General features: G+C 42.7%; 1 protein-coding gene across 1 annotated transcript in view; it reads right to left on the reverse strand.

Annotated features, from left to right (window-relative positions):
* The window catches only part of LAMA1 (laminin subunit alpha 1), a 233,613-nt gene that overhangs the window by 138,825 nt on the left and 74,750 nt on the right, over positions 1 to 20,038 (reverse strand). The window contains exons 4-6 of the mRNA XM_038747260.1: positions 9,584 to 9,826; positions 1,788 to 1,967; positions 483 to 572 (exon numbers count right to left, since the gene is read on the reverse strand). Coding sequence (XP_038603188.1) covers positions 483 to 572; positions 1,788 to 1,967; positions 9,584 to 9,826 — 513 coding nt within the window. The remainder of the gene's footprint in view (positions 1 to 482; positions 573 to 1,787; positions 1,968 to 9,583; positions 9,827 to 20,038) is intronic.

Genomic DNA, 20,038 nt, shown 5'->3' on the forward strand with positions numbered 1-20,038 from the left:
AGTGAAGTGGCTTGCCCAAAGTCACACAGCTGACAATTGGCAGAGCCAGGATTTGAACCCATGACCTCTGACTCCAAAGCCCATGCTCTTTCCACTGAGCTACGCTGCTTCTCATGCTTCTTTAATGCATGAATGACATGGACTGTGTCCAATCTGATTAGCTTGTGTCTAACCCAGCACTTAGCACAGTACCTGGTATGTAGTCAATGCTCAATGAACCCATTGTTGGGTATGGACCCCCTCTATATGTTGCCATCTTGTACTTCCCAAGCACTTAGTATGGTGCTCTGCACACAGTAAGCACTCAATAAATATGATTGAATGAACAGATACCATAAAGAAGTGTGAAATGCAGCCGGTTACGATTTGTTTACATTAACCTTTCAATTTTCCATTTGGTTGCTAGCAAAAAAATTCAACTTTTCTAGTTTCTTAAATGTAACTTACTTTCTCTTGAGAAAATACAACTTACTCATGCCTACCTTCGTAGTTTCATCCCACGGGCAGCTGCTAGCGTGACCATAACAAATACACATGCCTCCAATGGAAATATCCTTTATGGAATAGTAATACTAAGAAAAAAAAAACAGAGGGGAAAAATGCAGTCTATTATATTTCTCATTATCAGCACTAAAAAAATAAATCCTGAAAAATAAACAAAAACCCTCCCAAGCGGTTTAACAGCCCCTGCTGGTGAACGCTTATAGTTTGTTTTTCGTAATGTACCATTTGCACAAACTCCCTTCAAGCTAAAATTAAACAAATAAAACCATTATGATTGGTCAGTTGTTCATGAACACCTCCTTAAATGGAGACCCCCTCATAGCCATATTCCAGGGTAGGCTGCACTAACAAACCAAAGACTTTTAATGGGAGAATTTTTTAGGAAATATTGTTATTAATTCACTTTTATTTCAAGTGAACCTGGAAAGAAGTTTATTGACTGATAGAACCCATACATCTCTCAACCCAGAGCTCTCTCCCAATACAGCTCCATATCTTCCCTCGGGCTCTGACCCTCCATAGCTTCGTAGAGAAGCAGCATGGCATAGTGGATAGAGCACAGGCCTCGGAGTCAGAAGGTCATGGGTTCTAATCACAGCTCTACCACATGTCTGCTGTATGACCTTGGGCAAGTCACTTCACTTCTCTGGATGTAAGTTACCTCATCTGTAAAATAAGGATTGAGACTGTGAGCCCCACGTGGGACAGGGACTGTGTCCATCCCGATTTACTTGTAGCCACTCCACTGCTTAGTACCGTGCTTGACACATAGTAAGCACTTAACAAATACCACAATTATTATCATTATTATAGCCCTCTCTGTCATCCCACCTTCTCCACACTAGTGTGGCTAGTCCCAAATTCCCCACAAATCCCAACATGGCAGCATTTTATTGACATGATATGACCAAACAAGCCCTGTAGCCTAATCTATTTGCTTGTGTTCACTTACTAATTTCTTTCTTGCACCCTACCCCTTTGGTGAATCACTGCTCTAAGTAGAACAAATCCTCAGCTGGAAATAAAAGTACATCTTTCAGATCTGTTGATATCCTTATTTTCTGCTTCAATGAATTTACAATTTCTTTTAATCAAATTTACCTTTTATGACAGCAAGGCAATGTTTTCAAATAAGGCTAATTCTGGGTGACATGAAGGAATAAAGGAGAAAGGGAGAGGGGAAAGAAGACTGCAAGTGAAGGAAGAATACAAGAAAACATGTATATGATTTTGGTTAAAGTGGAAAAATTCATTTTATTTTGGGCTAAAATAAGATGACATACTCTTCTGGTAACTATAGGGTCAAGATCTTTTGGCTCTCGGTGGCTGAGGGTCATAAGGTCAGCATTAAGAGTTCTAATACGCTGTAATCGGAGACGGATATATCGCGCAGAAGTGAATTCCAGTAACTTGGGTGACAAATCATCAGCACTGGGTCTGCCATTAATCAGCGATGTATGAATCTAAAACGAAAAACATGTTATTAGCTACCAAATTCAATCTCAACCATGTAGCATTTTTCATGTGGCAAGAAAATTAAGTTTGAAACCAACAAATTAATTCCAAAATACCAGGAAGTCCATCAGTTCCTGGTTTTTAATTCAGTGGATTAGCACTTTTTTAAATTCAGTGATTGCCTTTTAAAATATCCCAAATAAACTGCCATCCTGCATTATATGTTCTGCTCCCTTTCTGATCCTTGTGTTGAGTGCTAGTACAGTGCCCTGAACACAATAAGCATTCAATTAATATGACTGATTGTTTGATCCTTGTTCTTCCTACCGCTCCCACAATTTGTAAATAGTTTTGTCTATTTTCCCCATTAGACTGTAAACTCAACGTGGGCAGGGAACGTGTCCTTTTTGGGCTTCTGATAAACTTTCCCAAATGCACTAATAAGAAATCAAATACTATTACTACTACACTTGAGTGTTCCTGTCTCTCAACAAAGCTGGACTGCATCCCACTGAGTCAAAACAATAGCTGAGTTCAGACACACTCCTGGGATTCAGTTTATGAAGGGCTCCAAGGCAGCCGTTTGTGAGAGAAAATGCATCTTGCTTGGGGATTACTCCCCTCACAGTCACACCCTCTAGAATTTACACCCAGGATAATTATCCTGGGTGTAAAGAGAAGTACCAACTTGAGATCAATCAATTTTATGTATTGATCACTTACTGTGTGCAAAGTACTATACTAAGCACTTGGCAGAGTACTATATGACAGAGCTGTGGGTGTTCCCTGCCCAGAGTGAGCTTGATGGACTATCATCATCATCATCATCAATCGTATTTATTGAGCGCTTACTGTGTGCAGAGCACTGTACTAAGCGCTTGGGAAGTACAAGTTGGCAACATATAGAGACAGTCCCTACCCAACAGTGGGCTCACAGTCTAAAAGGGGGAGACAGAGAACAAAACCAAACATACTAACAAAATAAAATAAATAGAATAGATATGTACAAGTAAAATAAATAAATAGAGTAATAAATATGTACAAGCATATATACAGGTGCTGTGGGGAAAAGGGAAGGAGGTAAGATGGGGGGATGGAGAGGGGGACGAGGGGGGAGAGGAAGGAAGGGGCTCAGTCTGGGAAGGCCTCCTGGAGGAGATGAGCTCTCAGTAGGGCCTTGAAGGGAGGAAGAGAGCTAGCTTGGCGGATGGGCAGAGGGAGGGCATTCCAGGCCCGGGGACTAGAGGATGAGTTTTCAGTCCAGAGGGGACTAAGTAGCTAAGTGTACCTAAGTGTTGGTCATTTTAAGCTGAATCCCAATGAGATCACTGTGCGACATTGCTAATGTTCTCGTCCAAGTACCCTTGCATCTAAGAGGCTCTCCTCCAGTAAAGGAGGGATCAATCTCTAAATTTGAGGGCAGATATTCACCTGAAGACACTAACTGGAGGTGGCTCTCTTCCAATATAGGTTGGCTGCTTGTAATTACAGCATTTTTTAAGTGCTTACTATGTGTCAATCAATCAGTGGCATTTATTGAGCACTTATTGGGGGTGGGCTGAGCACTCTACTAAGTGCTTGGTAGAGTAAAGTACAGAGTTGGTAGATCATGTTCCCTGCCCATATTGCATTCACAGTCTAGTGGGGGAGACAGAAATTAAAATAAATAAATAAAACATGGATATACATAATTAGTATCAGACAGAGGATGGGGTGAATATCAAGTTATTAAAAGATGTGAGCCCGCTGTTATGTAGGGACCGTCTCTGTATGTTGCCAGCTTGTACTTCCCAAGTGCTTAGTACAGTGTTCTGCACACAGTAAGCGCTCAATAAATACAATTGAATGAATGAATGAATACAGGATCTAGTGATTTCATTCATTCAATCATATTTATTAAGCGCTTACTGTGTGCAGAGCACTGTACTAGGAATTTGGGTAAGTACAATATAGCATTAAAGAGTGACAATCCCTGCCCACAACGAACTCACATACTAGAGACACAGACTATGCAGAAAGGAAAGGGAGACGGGGGAAAGAGGGCTTATTTGTGGAAGACCTCTTGTCAAAAATGTGACCTTGATAAGGTCTTGAAGGGGAGGATAGTGGTGGTCTGGTCTATATGGAGGAGGAGGGAGTTCCAGATCAGAGGGAGGGAAAAGGGGTTGGAGATAAGATAGATGAGAACGAGATAGGGTGAGCTAACTGGCACTAGAAGAGCAAAGTATGTGGTCTGGGCTGTAGTTAGAGATCAGTGAGTTAGGGTGGGAGAAGAAAAACTGATTTAGTGCCTTAAAGCCAAAGATAATGAGTTTCAGTTGGATGCAGACATGAACGCAGACATGAACAGTCAATCAATGGAGGTGCTTGAGTGGGAAGTGTCAAGTACGATTCTAATTGCTGGGGTAGATGCAAGCTAATCCCATCACACAGAGGGCCTGTCCAACATGGGGTTCACAGTTTAAGTGGGAAGGAGAACAGGGATTGAATCCCCATTTTATGGATGCTTATAATAATTATGGCATTTGTTAAGTGTTTACTATGTGCCAGGCACTGTAGTAAGCACTGGCTAATCAGGTTGGACACCATCCCTGTCCCATGCAGGGCTCACAGTCTCAATCCTCATTTTACAGATGAGGTAACTAAGACACAGAAAAATGAAGTGCCTTGCCCACTTCAAGTGGCAGAGCTGGGATTAGAACCCATGACCTTCTAATTCCCAGCCCCATGCTCTATCCACTAAGCCATGCTGCTTCTCTTATCTAATTTCATGATGGATCTGATTGATTTCTGGAAAGTTATGACCTTTCTCAATTACCTGGGATAACCACAATTCTAAGAATTTTTCCTGAAAATTATCCATGGAGTTTTGAACACTCCTAGTACTATGAGAAGACTTAAAGGGACGAAAATCACCAACTAAGGTTTTTTATTTGGGTTGCAAGGGAAGAGGTCAGAAACAAAGTATTTTCCATTCCAGCTTGGTGGAGCAGTACTCGCAACCTCTACAGCATCTCTCCTACACACTGGGGACATTCACATATTTCTAATGGGTTCTTGTTTCTCTGAAATAAATTACTAAGTACCATGACTGGGCATTTACTTTCTCTCTCTCTCTTTCTCTCTCACACACACACACACACACACACACACACACACACACACACAAAGGAACAATGGCCAGTGAGTTGTACAATACTTGGCTCTTTTAAACTAAGTTCTGCTTCTGAAACAATCAAGACTTTCATCAGAAGACCAGGCACTCAGGAAACTTCAGAGAATCTGGGCAGTTTTATTTCAGTGAACCAGGTGCTCCCACACCAAAGGGAATTTTAAAATTCTAGTCCTGCATTATCTTTCAAACCCCAATATTTTAACATCTCACAAGCTACCTTTCATCCCTCAATGATAATAATAATAATAATAATGGCATTTATTAAGTGCTTACTATGTGCAAAGCACTGTTCTAAGTGCTGGAGAGGTTACAAGGTGATCAGGTTGTCCCACAGGGGGCTCACAGTCTTAATCCCCATTTTACAAATGAGGTAACTGAGGCACAGAGAAGTTAAGTGACTTGCCCAAAGTCACACAGCTGACAATTGGCGAAGCCGGGATTTGAACCCATGACCTCTGACTCCAAAGCCCATGTTCTTTCCACTGAGCCATGCTGCTTCTCATTCATTCATTCATTCATTCAATTGCATTTATTGAGCGCTTACTGTGTGCAGTGCACTGGACTAAGCGCTTGGGAAGTACAAGTTGGCAACATGTAGAGACGGTCCCTACCCAACAGCGGGCTCACAGTCTAGAAGGGGGAGACAGACAACAAAACAAAACATATTAACAAAATAGAGTATGTAAATAAGTACAAGTAAAATAAATAGAGTAATAAATCTGTACAAACACATATACAGGTGCTGTTGGGAGGGGAAGGAAGTAGGGCAGGGGGATAGTGAGGGGGAAGGAAGGAAGGGTACAGTCTGGGAAGGCCTCCTGAAGGAGGTGAACTCTCAGTAGGGCTTTGAAGGGAGGAAGAGAGCTAGCTTGGCGGATGTGCGGAGGGAGGGCATTCCAGGCCAGGGGGAGGACGTGGGCTGGGAATCGACGGCGGGACAGGCGAGAATGAGGCACAGTGAGGAGGTTAGCGGTAGAGCAGCGGAGGGCATGGGCTGGGCTGTAGAAGGAAAGAAGGGAGGTGAGGTAGCAGGGGGTGAGGTGCTGGAGAGCCTTGAAGCCAAGAGTGAGGAGTTTTTGCCGATGCGTAGGTTGATTGGTAGCCACTGGAGATTTTTGAAGAGGGGAGTTAACATGCCCAGAGCGTTTCTGCACAAAGACGATCCAGGCAGCGGCGTGAAGTATGGATTGAAGTGGGGAGAGACAGGAGGATGGGAGATTGGACAGGAGGCTGATACAGTAATCCAGATGGGATAGGATGAGAGCTTGAACGAGCAGGGTAGCAGTTTGGATGGAGAGGAAAGGGCAGATCTTAGCGATGTTGTGGAGGTGAGACTGGCAGGTTTTGGTGATGGATTGGATGTGAGGGGTGAATGAGAGAGCAGAGTCGAGGATGACACCAAGGTTGCAGGCTTGTGAGATGGGATGGATGGTAGTGCCGTCAACAGTGATGGGAAAGTCAGGGAGAGGGCAGGGTTTGGGAGGGAAGATAAGGAGTTCAGTCTTGGACATATTGAGTTTTAGATGGTGGGCAGGCATCCAGATGGAGGTGTCTTGAAGGCAGGAGACACAAGCCTGAACAGAGGAAGAGAGAGCAGGGGCAGAGATGTAGATTTGGGTGCCATCAGCGTAGAGATAATAGTTGAAGCCATGTGAGCAAATGAGTTCACGAAGGGAGTGAGTGTAGATAGAGAACAGAAGGGGACCAAGAACTGACCCTTGAGGAACCCCTACAGTAAAGGGTTGGGAGGAGGAGGAGGAGCCCGCAAAAGAGACTGAGAATGAATGGCCGGAGAGATAAGAGGAGAACTAGGAAAGGACAGAGTCTGTGAAGCCAAGGTTGGATAGCATGTTCAGGAGAAGGGGGTGGTCCACAGTGTCGAAGGCAGCTGAGAGGTTGAGGAGGATTAGGATAGAGTAGGAGCTGTTGGATTTGGCAAGCAGAAGGTCATTGGTGATCTTTGAGAGGGCAGTTTTGGTGGAATGTAGGGGACGGAAGCCGGATTGGAGGGGGTCGAGGAGAGAATTGGCACTGAGGAATTCGAGGCAGCGGGTGTAGAAAACTCACTCGAGAAGTTTGGGAAGGAATGGTAGGAGGAAGATAGGCAATAACTAGAAGGGGAGGTGGGGTCAAGAGAGGATTTTTTTAGGATGGGAGAGACATGGGCATGTTTGAAGGCAGAGGGGAAGGAACCAGTGGAGAGTGAGTGGTTGAAGATGGAAGTTAAGGAGGGGAGAAGGAACGGGGCGAGAGATTTCATAAGATGAGAGGGAATGGGGTCAAAAGCACAGGTGGCTGGAGTAGCACTTGAGAGGAGGGAGGAGATCTCATCTGAGGATACTGCTGGGGAAGATGGGAGAGTAGCAGAGAGGGTTGAGAGCAGGGGGGTTGGAGAAAGGGGAGGAGTGACTTTGGGGAGCTGAGACCTGATGGAGTTAATTTTACTAATGAAGTAGGAGGCCAGATTGTTGGCGGTGAGGGAAAGAGGAGAGGGAGGAACAGGGGGCCTGAGAAGGGAGTTAAATGTACAGAAGAGCTGACGGGGATGATGGGCGTGGGTGTCAATAAGGGAGGAGAAATAGTTTTGCCTGGAAGAGGAGAGGGCAGAGTTAAGGCAGGAAAGGATAAACTTGAAGTGAACGAGGTTGGCTTCTCCTTCAAGAGAACCCACTCCCTAAATAAGCCTCATTCTGTCTCTTTCTCTCTCTCTCTCTCTCTCTCTCACCACCAACCTCTTGGTCACCCCCTTTGCCTCCTTGAAACTCCTACCCCCTGACATCTGGCAGACCACTGTTCTCACCAACTTTAAAGCTCATATAATAATAATTATGCTATTTTTAAGTGCTTACTATCTTGTCTTTTAAACTTATCAGGTTGGACACGGCCCCTGTCCCACATGGGGCTCACCATCTTAATCCCCATTTTCAAGATGAAGTAACTGGGTTAAGTGACTTGTCCAAGGTCACAGAGCAGACAAGTGCGAAGCTGGAAACTGAACCCGTGACCTTCTGATTCCCAGGCCAGAGCTCTATCCACTGTGCCATCATATCTCTACCAGGAGGTCCTCCCTTATCAGTCTCTTGGAAGCACTTGGAAGAGTACAATACAATTGGTAGATATAATAATAATAATAATGATGGCATTAAGTGTTTACTATGTGCAAAGCACTGTTCTAAGCGCTGGGGGGTTACAAGGTGATCAGGTTGTCCCACGGGGGGCTCACAGTCTTAATCCCCATTTTACAGATGAGGTAACTGAGGCACAGAGAAGTAAGTGACTTGCCCAAAGTCACACAGCTGACAATTGGCGGGGCCAGGATTTGAACCCATGATCTCTGACTCCAAAGCCCGTGCTCTTTCCACTGAGCCACACTGCTTCCCTAATCATGATGACATGATAAGGTAACATGATCCTTACCCTCCCCCTCCCTAAACCTCCTCTTGCACTTCTATAAGTATCTTTGTGCTCTATTGCTTCCTCCCTGTGATTTATTTTAGTGTGTCTTCCTCCATTAGACTGTAAGACTGTTGAGGGAGGGGTCACATCTACTAACCCTGTTCTCCATCACCATCCACTCCTCTAGAATATTCGACCATAAGCTCCCCTCTAGAATGTAAGCTCATTGTGGGCATGAAGTATGTCTACCAACTCTGTTATACTGTACTCTCCCAAGCACCTAGTACAGTGCTCTGCACACAGTAAGCACTCAATAAATATAATTGATTGATTGATTCCTCCCATGGGTTCAACTACCATTATTACATGGAAGATTACTAAATCTACCTCTCCAGCTGTGACCTCTTGTGAGGTCAGGAGATTGTGAGCCCGTTGTTGGGTAGGGACCATCTCTATATGCTGCCAACTGGTACTTCCCAAGTGCTTAGTATAGTGCTCTGCACACAGTAAGTGCTCAATAAATATGATTGAATGAATGGAGAGGCTAGAGGTGCTGCAGTGATGGGAAAGACAAGATGAAGACAGGGTTTGGGTGGGAAGATGAGGAGTTCTGTTTTGGGCGTGTTAAGTCTGAGGTATTAATCGGGACATCAAGTCTGTCTTCCCCTTCTAGACTGTGAGCCCGCTGTTGGGTAGGGACCATTTCTATATGTTGCCAACTTGTACTTCCCAAGCGCTTAGTACAGTGCTCTGCACACAGTAAGCGCTCAATAAATACAATTGAATGAATGAATGAATGAATGCCCTGAAGGCGGGAGGAAATAAATGGGAGACTGCAGAGAAGGAAAGCAGTGAAGTGAAATTAAAAATGAGAGAGGGAAAGCCATCCTGGAAGAAAGCAATGAAGATGCTGAAATTTGTCTTGGAGAAGTCAATTGTTGACATAAGTTCAATTATATATTCATTACGAATTAAGCATTCCAGTGTTGATGGAGTGAATGGAAATGTCACTCAGTGATTCTCCATGAAAAATAAATGCACTGGGTCAAATACCTCGCCGTGCTCCAGGGGGACGAGTCTAGAATAGTAGGAGGTGCATATCACTTCATCATCTCTCTTATAAGTAGGCGGCCCCAGTCTTGGTGTGATATTATAGCGAGTCAAACACTCAGTGTCACTAATTGCATAGTATTGCCAAGGTGTAAACTTGGTGCCATCCAGTGAGCGTTCCAAAATCCAGTTTCCAGGACGTGGAGAATTGGCTGCTTTGATGATGATGTAGGCCACTTGAAAAATCTGAAAAATAAAAGCAAATGGAAAATTAAACTTTCACACCACAATATCAGATAACAGTCATATTCTGCCAAATATGATCAGTTGATCACCAATCCTCCATAATCTGTGCAATCAAGATATTTTGCCTAACATTTTTCAAGTCACAAAAATTGAAAAAATGACTTTTTTAATGGCCCTGGTAAGCCTGTTGCTATGAAAATGTACGGTATTGAGATCAACAAGCAATGCAAAGTGGTCAAATTTTCTTACACTTTCCTTTCTACAGATTTCTGTGCCTGAATACTGACCTGAGAGCACAGATATTATTTTTGTGTTTCACATTTTGTTAAATGAGGAATACACCCCTGAATATGATATTGAAAAAGCAATTGCAAGCTGTACTGTGACAGAGAAACAAGAAAGAGGTTAAAGAAATAGATGTCATCATTACAGTGAAGCTAAGTAGCCAGGGGACAAATGATGTGTGAGCTCTGTAGTTTTCAATTCTTAATAATTGGGGGTAATTGGAATGTTTGGTACTAATTGTTTACAATTATTTCCAAGCATGGCTCAGTGGAAAGAGTCCGGGCTTGGGAGTCAGAGGTCATGGGTTCTAATCCCAGCTCTACCACTTGTCAGCTGTGTGACTTTGGGCAAGTCACTTCACTTCTCCGGGCCACAGTTACCTCTTCTGTAAAATGGGGATTAAGACAGCGAGCCCCACATGGGACAACCTCATTACCTTGTATCCCCCCCCCAGTGCTTAGAACACTGCTTGGCACATACTAAGCGCTTAACAAAAGCCATCATCATTATTATTATTATTATCATACATTCTAATCTATAAGAAATGAAGGTGTCCACTTTTTTAATATTCAGGCTAATAGAGAGTTTTCAAAATTAGAATGTTTTAGGAATTGCCCCAAATTTTTAAAGACATCAAGATAATAATAATAATAATAATAATGACATTTATTAAGCACTTACTATGTGCAAAGCACTGTTCATCAAATGTTCATGAGAAATCACACACAAGAAGAAGATATACTTGGGATGGGAGTGCAGGACACTGGATAACTTGTTGGACAGGAAGGAAGAAGAGTAAAGTGGGAAAGGGATGAGTCACAGGAGCAATTGTTAAAAACACTTTCAGATTGATGGTGGGCTTGGGTCATTGATCTTGGTGTGAATGAGGATGTCTAGTTTATGAGACTCTGGTCTCTCCCTCCCCTCAGGAAATTCAAACCCCGTGCTGAGCAATCTCAATGATTCCTGGTACCCACTCCCTCAATCAATCAGTTATTTATTGTGTGTTTATTGTGAGCAATGTACTAAATTAAATTGATTCTTGGGGACTTCAATATCCTATTGATATTCCTGATGACCCTTCTGCTGCCTACTTTCTATCAATCCTTTCTGTGCTCCAACCCACCTCACCCACTCACCAACTTAGACACTCACTAGATCTCATCATCTCTAGCTACTGCACAATCTCTACAGACACCTCCTCCCCACAAATCTGTCCTGTTTCCTCACAGGGACCTCCAGTCTTTTGACCCCATCCAACTTCCTCTAGTCACCGATCCCCATTTATTCATTCATTCAATCGCATTTAATGAGCGCTTACAATATGCAGAGCATTGTACTAAGCACTTGGGAAGTACAAATCAGCAACAGATAGAGATGGTCCCTACCCAACAATGGGCTCACAGTCTAGAAGGGGGAGACAGACAACAAGAGAAGCCACGTGGTTTAGTGGCAAGAGCCCGGGCTTGGAAGTCAGAGGTCATGGGTTCTAATACCAGCTCTGCCACTTGTCAGCTGGGTGACTTTGGGCAAGTCACTTCACTTCTCTGGGCCTCAGTTATCTCATCTCCCCCCAAACTACCTTCCCTTGACAACCAAATTGACGGCCTCAATACCACCCTCTATACTGAACTCAACTCTCTTGCTTCCCTATCTCTTCATCAATCTTGTACCACTAATCCATAGCCCTGGATTAACTCCAAAGTCCATTTCCTTCACTCCTGTGCACAAGAAAGGGCTCACAGTCTAAATAAGAGGGAGAACAGGTACCCAAATCCTCATTTGTCAGTTGAGGAAACTGAGGCACAGAGAAGTTAAGTGACCTCCCCAACGTCATACAGCAGGTGAGTGGTAGAGCTGGGATAAGAACCCAGGTTCTCTGGTTCCCAGGTGCATGCTTTATCCACTAGACCATGTAGCTTCCCTTGTCCTGCTTCAGCTGTACTCTCCTAAGTACTTCTTATTATGCTATGCATTTAGTTGGTGCCAAATAAATACCACCGCTTGACTGATCAATTGTTTGGGTATAAATTTTCCCTCCTACTAGAAGGCCCTTGATTTTGTTCCAGAAGTTTCCGAGGCAAGGTTTGACCTGTGGCTCGCCTGCATATTCAATCTCCTTTTGGGTGTCATGGTTGGGTAAGTTTGTGTTTGCTTCTTTACACTAGCTGTTAACACACTTGTTCTAAAATAGATTTGACAAAAGAGCCTTTTAGATGTAGTTTTATACTTTCACCTCTATGGTGAACATAACACCATTAATCCATTGCATGGATTACTCAACCCTTGAATTTCCTCACAGAGGTGTTCAGTTCCACGAGGTCTAGTGTACAGTCTACACCATTGCCCTCGACAGAGATTCTGCATATCTACACAAAGAAGGGAGAACAAGTTTTTTCCCTTTGGAAAAGTGTACTGTTAAAAGAAGATTTCAGCTCTTCTAAACCAGAAAGACCCACCTAAACAACTTTTAAAATGGGACAGACTCAAACAAGGGCAATTCATTGTGTCGTCACTTAATGTGTTTTAAGTAAAGACTTATTTTTTAATGAAAAAACTTTTCAACTGAATAGATCAGCTTCAGATACTGTTTCTAAACACACCACCCCTCCCTTTCCATCATTGGAACCCACTGTCCTGCCATGGTTGACCAAACTGCTTCCTCGCTTATTACACAGTTGACTGGACAACAAGTGATCTATTTCTAATTATAGAGAGGATTTTTCCATGGCTGTAAAGTCATAATACTTTGGCCAAAACTCCAGCTGATGTGGCTAATTTTAAATCCAATTTCAACAAGTCACCTTTCATTAAATGCAAACATCAGCCTCTGCTACTGAAATCAGGCAACGTGACATTGCTTAAAAAGGAAACTGGCATATGCTGAACACAAGGGGCATCAAGCAACATAGAAATGAGATCAGAAATTTCAAATAGAAATTTTCATAAAAGCCATGCTTAAAAGTGTATTACAACATTTTCCACTCACTCTTAGACATGGACCATTGAGTTACATACATATTCCACGTTACTTAGTGGAAAGAGCATGGGACTTGGAATCAGAGGACCTGAGTTCTAATTCCAGCTGCACCACTGTCTGCTGCCCTTTCCCTGCCCTCTCCCTGACTTTCCCATCACTGTTGATGGCACTACTATCCTTCCCATCTCACAAGCCCGCAACCTTGGTGTCATCCTCGATTCTGCTCTCTCATTCACCCCTCACATCCAAGCCATCACCGAAACCTGCCGGTCTCAGCTCCGCAACATTGCCAAGATCCGCCCTTTCCTCTCCATCCAAACTGCTACCCTGCTCATTCAAGCTCTCATCCTATCCCATCTGGACTACTGCATCAGCCTTCTCTCTGATCTCCCATCCTCGTGTCTCTCCCCACTTCAATCCATACTTCATGCCGCTGCCCGGATCGTCTTTGTCCAGAAACGCTCTGGGCATGTTACTCCCCTCCTCAAAAATCTCCAGTGGCTACCAATCAATCTGCACACCAGGCAGAAACTCCTCACCCTCGCCTTCAAGGCTCTCCATCACCGTGCCCCCTCCTACCTCACCTCCCTTCTCTCCTTCTACAGCCCAGCCCGCACCCTCCGCTCCTCTGCCGCTAATCTCCTCACCGTGCCTCATTCTCGCCTGTCCCGCCGTTGACCCCCGGCCCACGTCATCCCCCTGGCCTGGAATGCCCTCCCTCCCAACATTCCCCGAGCTAGCTTTCTTCCTCCCTTCAAGGCCCTACTGAGAGCTCACCCCCTCCAGGCGGCCTTCCCAGACTGAGCCCCCTCCTTCCTCTCCCCCTCTCCATCCCCCCCGTCTTACCTCCTTCCCTTCCCCACAGCACCTGTATAATATGGATATATGTTTGTACATATTTATTACTCTATTTATTTATTGTACTTATACATATGTATTCTATTTATTTTATTTTGTTAATATGTTTGGTTTTGTTCTCTGTCTCCCCCTTCTAGACTGTGAGCCCACTGTTGGGTAGGGACTATCTCTATATGTTGCCAACTTGTACTTCCCAAGCGCTTAGTACAGTGCTCTACACACAGTAAGTGCTCAATAAATATGATTGATTGATTGATTGCTGCGTGACCTTGGGGAAGTCACTTAACTTTCCTGCACCTTATGTTTTTTCAAGTGTATAGGGAGGATGAAATACTTGTTCTCCCTCCTACTCAGACTGTGAGCCCCATGTGGGGCATGGACTATTTCTGATCTGATTACCTTGTGACAACTACAGTATTTTATACAGTGCTCAGCACACAGTAAGTGCTTAACAAACACCATTATTATGAATTGCTGTTTCCATCCTGGAATTGTAAGTGTTGCAATATTCTTATTAAGTTCCCCCAAATTTTATATTCATTCGTTCAATCATATTTATTGAGCACTTACTGTGTGCAGAGCACTGTACTAAGCACTTGGGAAATACAAGTTGGCAACATATTCCTGAAAGAACAAGGCTAGAAGGCAGATAGCTATGCAGTGGCAATAATAAATAATACTAATAATAATGATGATGGTATTTGTTAAGCGCTTACTATGTGCAAAGCACTGTTCTAAGCGCTGGGGAGGATACAAGGTGATCAGATTGTCCCACAAGGGGCTCACAGTCTTCATCCCCGTTTTACAGATGAGGGAACTGAGACACAGAGAATTTAAGTGACTTGCCTAGAGTCACACAGCTGACAATTGGTGGAGCCGGCATTTGAACCCATGACCTCTGACTCCCAAGCCTGTGCTCTTTCCATTGAGCCACACATCCAGAAACTACTTATTAGCCTCTTTTTTATCTTCAGGAAAATAAAACCTTAGAATAAGAAATCCACAGTATGAAAAAAATGCAATCAGGCATTTTTTAGAGACAATCCCTGGAGAATAATTTTATAGGAGCAGAAAAAGATTGATCAGTCAGTGATATCAAATTTAGATAAAACTTAAATGCAGGACTGAGTGCTTGCATTAGTAGTTTATCTTCGATTTATAGACTTTCAATTCATTCAGTCATATTTGAGTGCTTACTGTGTGCACAGCACTGTACTTAGTGCTTGGAAGGTAGTACAATTTGGCAACAGAGACAATCCCTACCCAACAATGGGCTCACAGACTAGAAGGAGCGTGACAGACACCAAAACAAGTAGACAGGCAACAATTCAAATATGTTCCCCTAAATTGGTGAAAACATGACTAGATTTGGAAACCAAAATACTCAATTATAACCTTAAACAACATGTTGAAAGACATGATCAATCAATGAACCAGGATTTGAGTGCCCATTTTGTGCAGAGCATTGTTCTAAAACCTTGGGAAAGTGCAATAGAATGGTTCCTCCAGCATCCTGTTTTCATTGTCAGGAACAGAATACTGGACAGGAATTGTGTCTGCTAATTCTATTGTAACTCCTCCAAGCACTTAATACAGTTCTCTAAAGAGTCCTCCATTTTTTATGGTATTTGTTAAGCATTATGTGCCAGGCACTGTACTAAGCACAGGGGTGGATACAAGATAATAAGGTTGGACACAAGTCCATGTCCCACATGGGGCTTACAGTCTTAATTCCCATTTTACAGATGAGGTAATTTAGTCACAGTGAAGTTAACTAACTTGTCCATGGTTACCCAACAGACAAGTGGCAGAGGCAGAGTGAGAACCCAGGTTCTTCTGACTCACAGGCCTGTGGTCTACCCACCAGACCATGCTGCTTCCCATAATACTCAGTTATTGATTGACTGACTGGACACTGGTCTGTCCTAGGATGATGAGGCTTATATAGTTTTATGTTTAGATATTATGAGATAGAAGAATGGAAAGGAAGATTGGAGAAACAGATTCTGCCAGAAGTGAAGCCTATTTTCACTCACGATGATATATTTGTCATCATTTACAGCACAACGTTAACTTTCCTGAAGGTGACTAGCATTAGTGCAACAAGTAAACAAAAAATCTTTAACCCAAGACAAGAAAACTCACTTCCACTGGATTTTTCAGGCTTTCAAAGACAATGTGCTATAGTGAAACCACTACATGAAAGGTGGACAGTTAGCCCTAGGTGGGACAGGGACTGTGTCCCAAATTATTATAGTATATAACAATAGTAGTGGTATTTGTTAAGCACTTACTATGTGCAAAGAACTATTCTAAGTGCTGGGGTAGATACAAGGTAATCAGGTTGTCCCACCTGGGGCTCACAGTCTTAATCCCCATTTTACAGATGAGGTAACCAAGGCACAGAGACGTTAAGTGCCTTGCCCAAAGTCACCCAGCTGATAAGCGGCGGAGCCGGGATTAGAACTCACAACCTCCGACTCCCAAGCCTGTGCTCTTTCTACTAAACCACGCTGCTTCAATATATCTACCCCAGGGCTTAGTACAGTGTTTGGCACATAGTAAGTTCTGAACAAATACCACACTTATTAATATTTTAGATCCTGAAAGAGCCTAATCCTTCCTCAGAACCAGTTTACCAAAAGGACACAAGTAAGTATATTGTTTCTTCCCATTATGTGATCAAGAGAAACCCTGAAAGTCCTTCTAAGACCACACTGGCAGAGGTTGAAAATTCATGGATTTAGTAGGTAGCCCCACAGTCAGTGAAGTAGAAACTGGATAGTTTAAGGGAAAAAGAACATTCATTCATCCACTCAATTGTATTTATTGAGCACTTACTGTGTGCAGAGCACTGTGCTAAGAGCTTGAAAAGTACAGTTCAGCAATGGATAGAGGCAATCCCCTACCCAACAATGGGCTCACAGTCTAGAAGGGGGGAGACAGACAACAAAACAAGCATCAATAGCATCAATATAGACAGAATTATAGATATATACACATCATTAATAAAATTAATGAAATAATAAATACGTACATATATACACAAGTGCTGTGGGGTGGGGAGGGGGAAGAGCAGAGGGAGGGAGTCGGAGCGATGGGAAGGGGAGGAGCAGCAGAGGACAACATGACCTAAGAGTTAGTTTCTAATGGCAGGAAAAGAAAAAATATAGTCCTTGAGCTATAATGAACATAAACAGACACTGGCCAGAGAAACAAATGGAGGGGAAGTAAAAATAAATATTGAAAGAGGTTCCTCAAAGTTCAATCAAATGTCAGGGTCTTCAGCAGAAAACAGTTGAGAAGGATTTTTCTCAAAAGTTCTGTGCAAGCCCCATTCAGTTTAACCAAATTTCTGACTTAAAACCCTCTTATTTCTTGTTTTCAACTCCTCCTCAGTGATTTCAATAGCTTAGAGCTTCCCAATTCCTGATCCTATTATGTCTTTTACTTCTGCTGAAATAATAATAATAATGGTATTTGTTAAGCTCTTGGTATTTGCCAAGCACTCTAATGCATGCAAGATAATCTGGTCGGACACAATCCCTGCCTCATATGGGATTTACAATCTTAAGAGGGAGGGAGAACAAGTATTGAAACCCCAATCTTTAAGTGAGGAAATTGAGGCACAGAGAGGGTGACTTGCTCACAATCATACAGGAGGCAAATGGTGACCCTGCTTTAGAATCCAGGTCCACTTACGCCCAGGCCCATGCTCTTCCCATTAAGCTATACTTCTTAGTACACTGTCCTCAGTAAAATCATCATTAATCCTATTAACAATGTTCGGAAAGAAATGTGCTGAAACCTGGATTTGCAGAGTTCTGTACTTTTCAAAACTAAGTGAGGCACTAAAATATCCATATCTCTACTTAACTATTACATTTTAACTCAGGGGTCAGAAAATAGCCCAGCCGAGCAACCATTACACCAAATTCCTTATTTTCAGTAGCAGCTGAATCCAAGTAGTTTTCCAAGGTGTGATGTTACAGTTAATACTTTTCAGGAATTTAAAAAAAAATTGCTTTTCATGGGGAAGGTGGGAGGAGAAATGAATTGGATGAACACAGTAAACTAGAATGGCAAGTTTATTTCTGCCTATCAGATGAATGGAAAAGATGTTTCTTGCCCAAGGTCATACAGCAGACAAATGGCAGAGCTGAAATTAGAACCCAGGTCCTTCTCACTCCCAGGCCACGCTGCTTCTCATGCTTGGCAGCCCAAAGAAGAACATTTGAGACATGACTGTCTGCTTCTGAGCTTGAAGAAAAATCCTGGAGAGAGATTGTCTCATGTGGATTATGCCACTTTCTGAGCACTGACTTGTCACTAAGCAACAGCCAACAGAACATGCAGCTGAGGCAGTGTGAAAGCGCCAGGAGAGACCTGTAGCACAGCGGGGTTGATCTATAGCCAGAGAATCAAACACTATGTCTAGTCTCCACAGCACCAATCCCTTCCCCATCCTTCCCCACTCTCCTAGCTTTGAGAAATCTATTCTTTGTCACTGCCAAGAAAGTGGGTGACTAAATGAAATTGTTTTGCAACATCCCAGTCTCTCATCCACAAACTGTGGGTTCTCTGGTTATTAACAACAATAAATGAGGATTTCCTTTCTAAGATGGGGATTTAATACCTGATCTCCTACCAGTTTAGACCATGAGTCGCATGTGAGTCAAGCACTGTGCTACATTCTGGGGTAGATACAATCAGAACAGACACAATCCTGATCCTACATAAGACTCATAGTTTAACAGGGAAGAACAGGTATTTAATTCCCATGTTGCAGTTGAGGAAAATAAGGCCCAGAGAAGCTAAATCTCACAGCGGGCAAGTGCTGGAGTTGACTTTAGAATCCAGGTGCCTTGCCTCCCAATCCTATGTCCTTTCCATCAGGCCACACTGCTTCTCATGCTGATTTTGGTTCTTCTCATAAGACCCTAACAAAAGTTAATATTCACAAATTGCAGGAGAAATAATCAATCAATGCTTTTTAACTGAGCATTAACTGTGTGTAGAGCACTGTACTAGGCATTTGGTAGTTGGAAGACATCCTCTGATCACACAGAACTTACATTTAGAAGAAGAGACAATATTGTACAATATTGGGAAGCTACAATAGCTTCCCAAGCACTTAGGAAAGTACTCTGCACAGAGTAAGCATTAATTGATTTATATAAATAAATAAATTACAGATATATACATAAGCACTCCAATGCTGAATGCAATGAGTATATAAGTTTAAAGTCAGAAGGTTAGCAAGTCACTTCATCTGGGATCATGACCCAAATTCTGGAAAACTACTCTAGGGAAAAATGAACACTGCAAAGGATCATTAACTTTCCAGGAGAATTGGTTTGGGGGAACCAGCAACCTCTGAAAGAGGCATGACATCAGATTGAAAGCCAGTTTGTGGTATTTCTACTCTAGTGATTTTGTGATGGCTTCTCACAAGCTTTGGAGTTGTTTTTAAACCCTTGATGCTAGCTTACAATGACTTTCAAGTTTCTCCCTCCCCCCAGTTCAATAGTAGCAAATTTCTCAGGGCACCCTAAGTTTACACAGCTGGGCCTCCTAAGCTAATCATTTGCACATTCTAATTTGACTCAACAACTTTTCTGGTCCTCATTTCCTTCCTTAACTGCAGGGTTATAGAGCAGACTCAAAGAAGTCAGTGTTTCCCAGCTACCTGTGTACTTCAAATCATCATTTTCTTCTTTTACCCACTTCAACTCACAAAAATCAAAGAAAAGCCACTAGCGATACAGAAACTAAAGGAAAACTTTTACTATTATCACTTTGGTGTAGTAAAGGCATCAGTAGTGCAGGATCTAAAGAAAAGCCTATTTTGTCTTGGATTTTTTTTTATTCAGCTCTCTAATATATATACTGGTAGAAGTATTTTCAAACAAAGAGTTACAGCATCTTTATTGTTTCATCCTATAATATTGGTAAAGAATTGTAGAACTAAGAAAGATTTCCTCTTCCTTGTGGAATTTAAAGCTTTCCTATCTCAACTAAAAACAGGGTCATTGATAATAGCCGGGCTTCCTTTACCATTACACACTATTATTCTAAACCATCAGCCC

The sequence above is a fragment of the Tachyglossus aculeatus genome, chromosome 5 (assembly GCF_015852505.1).
Source record: "Tachyglossus aculeatus isolate mTacAcu1 chromosome 5, mTacAcu1.pri, whole genome shotgun sequence".
NCBI lineage: Eukaryota > Metazoa > Chordata > Mammalia > Monotremata > Tachyglossidae > Tachyglossus > Tachyglossus aculeatus.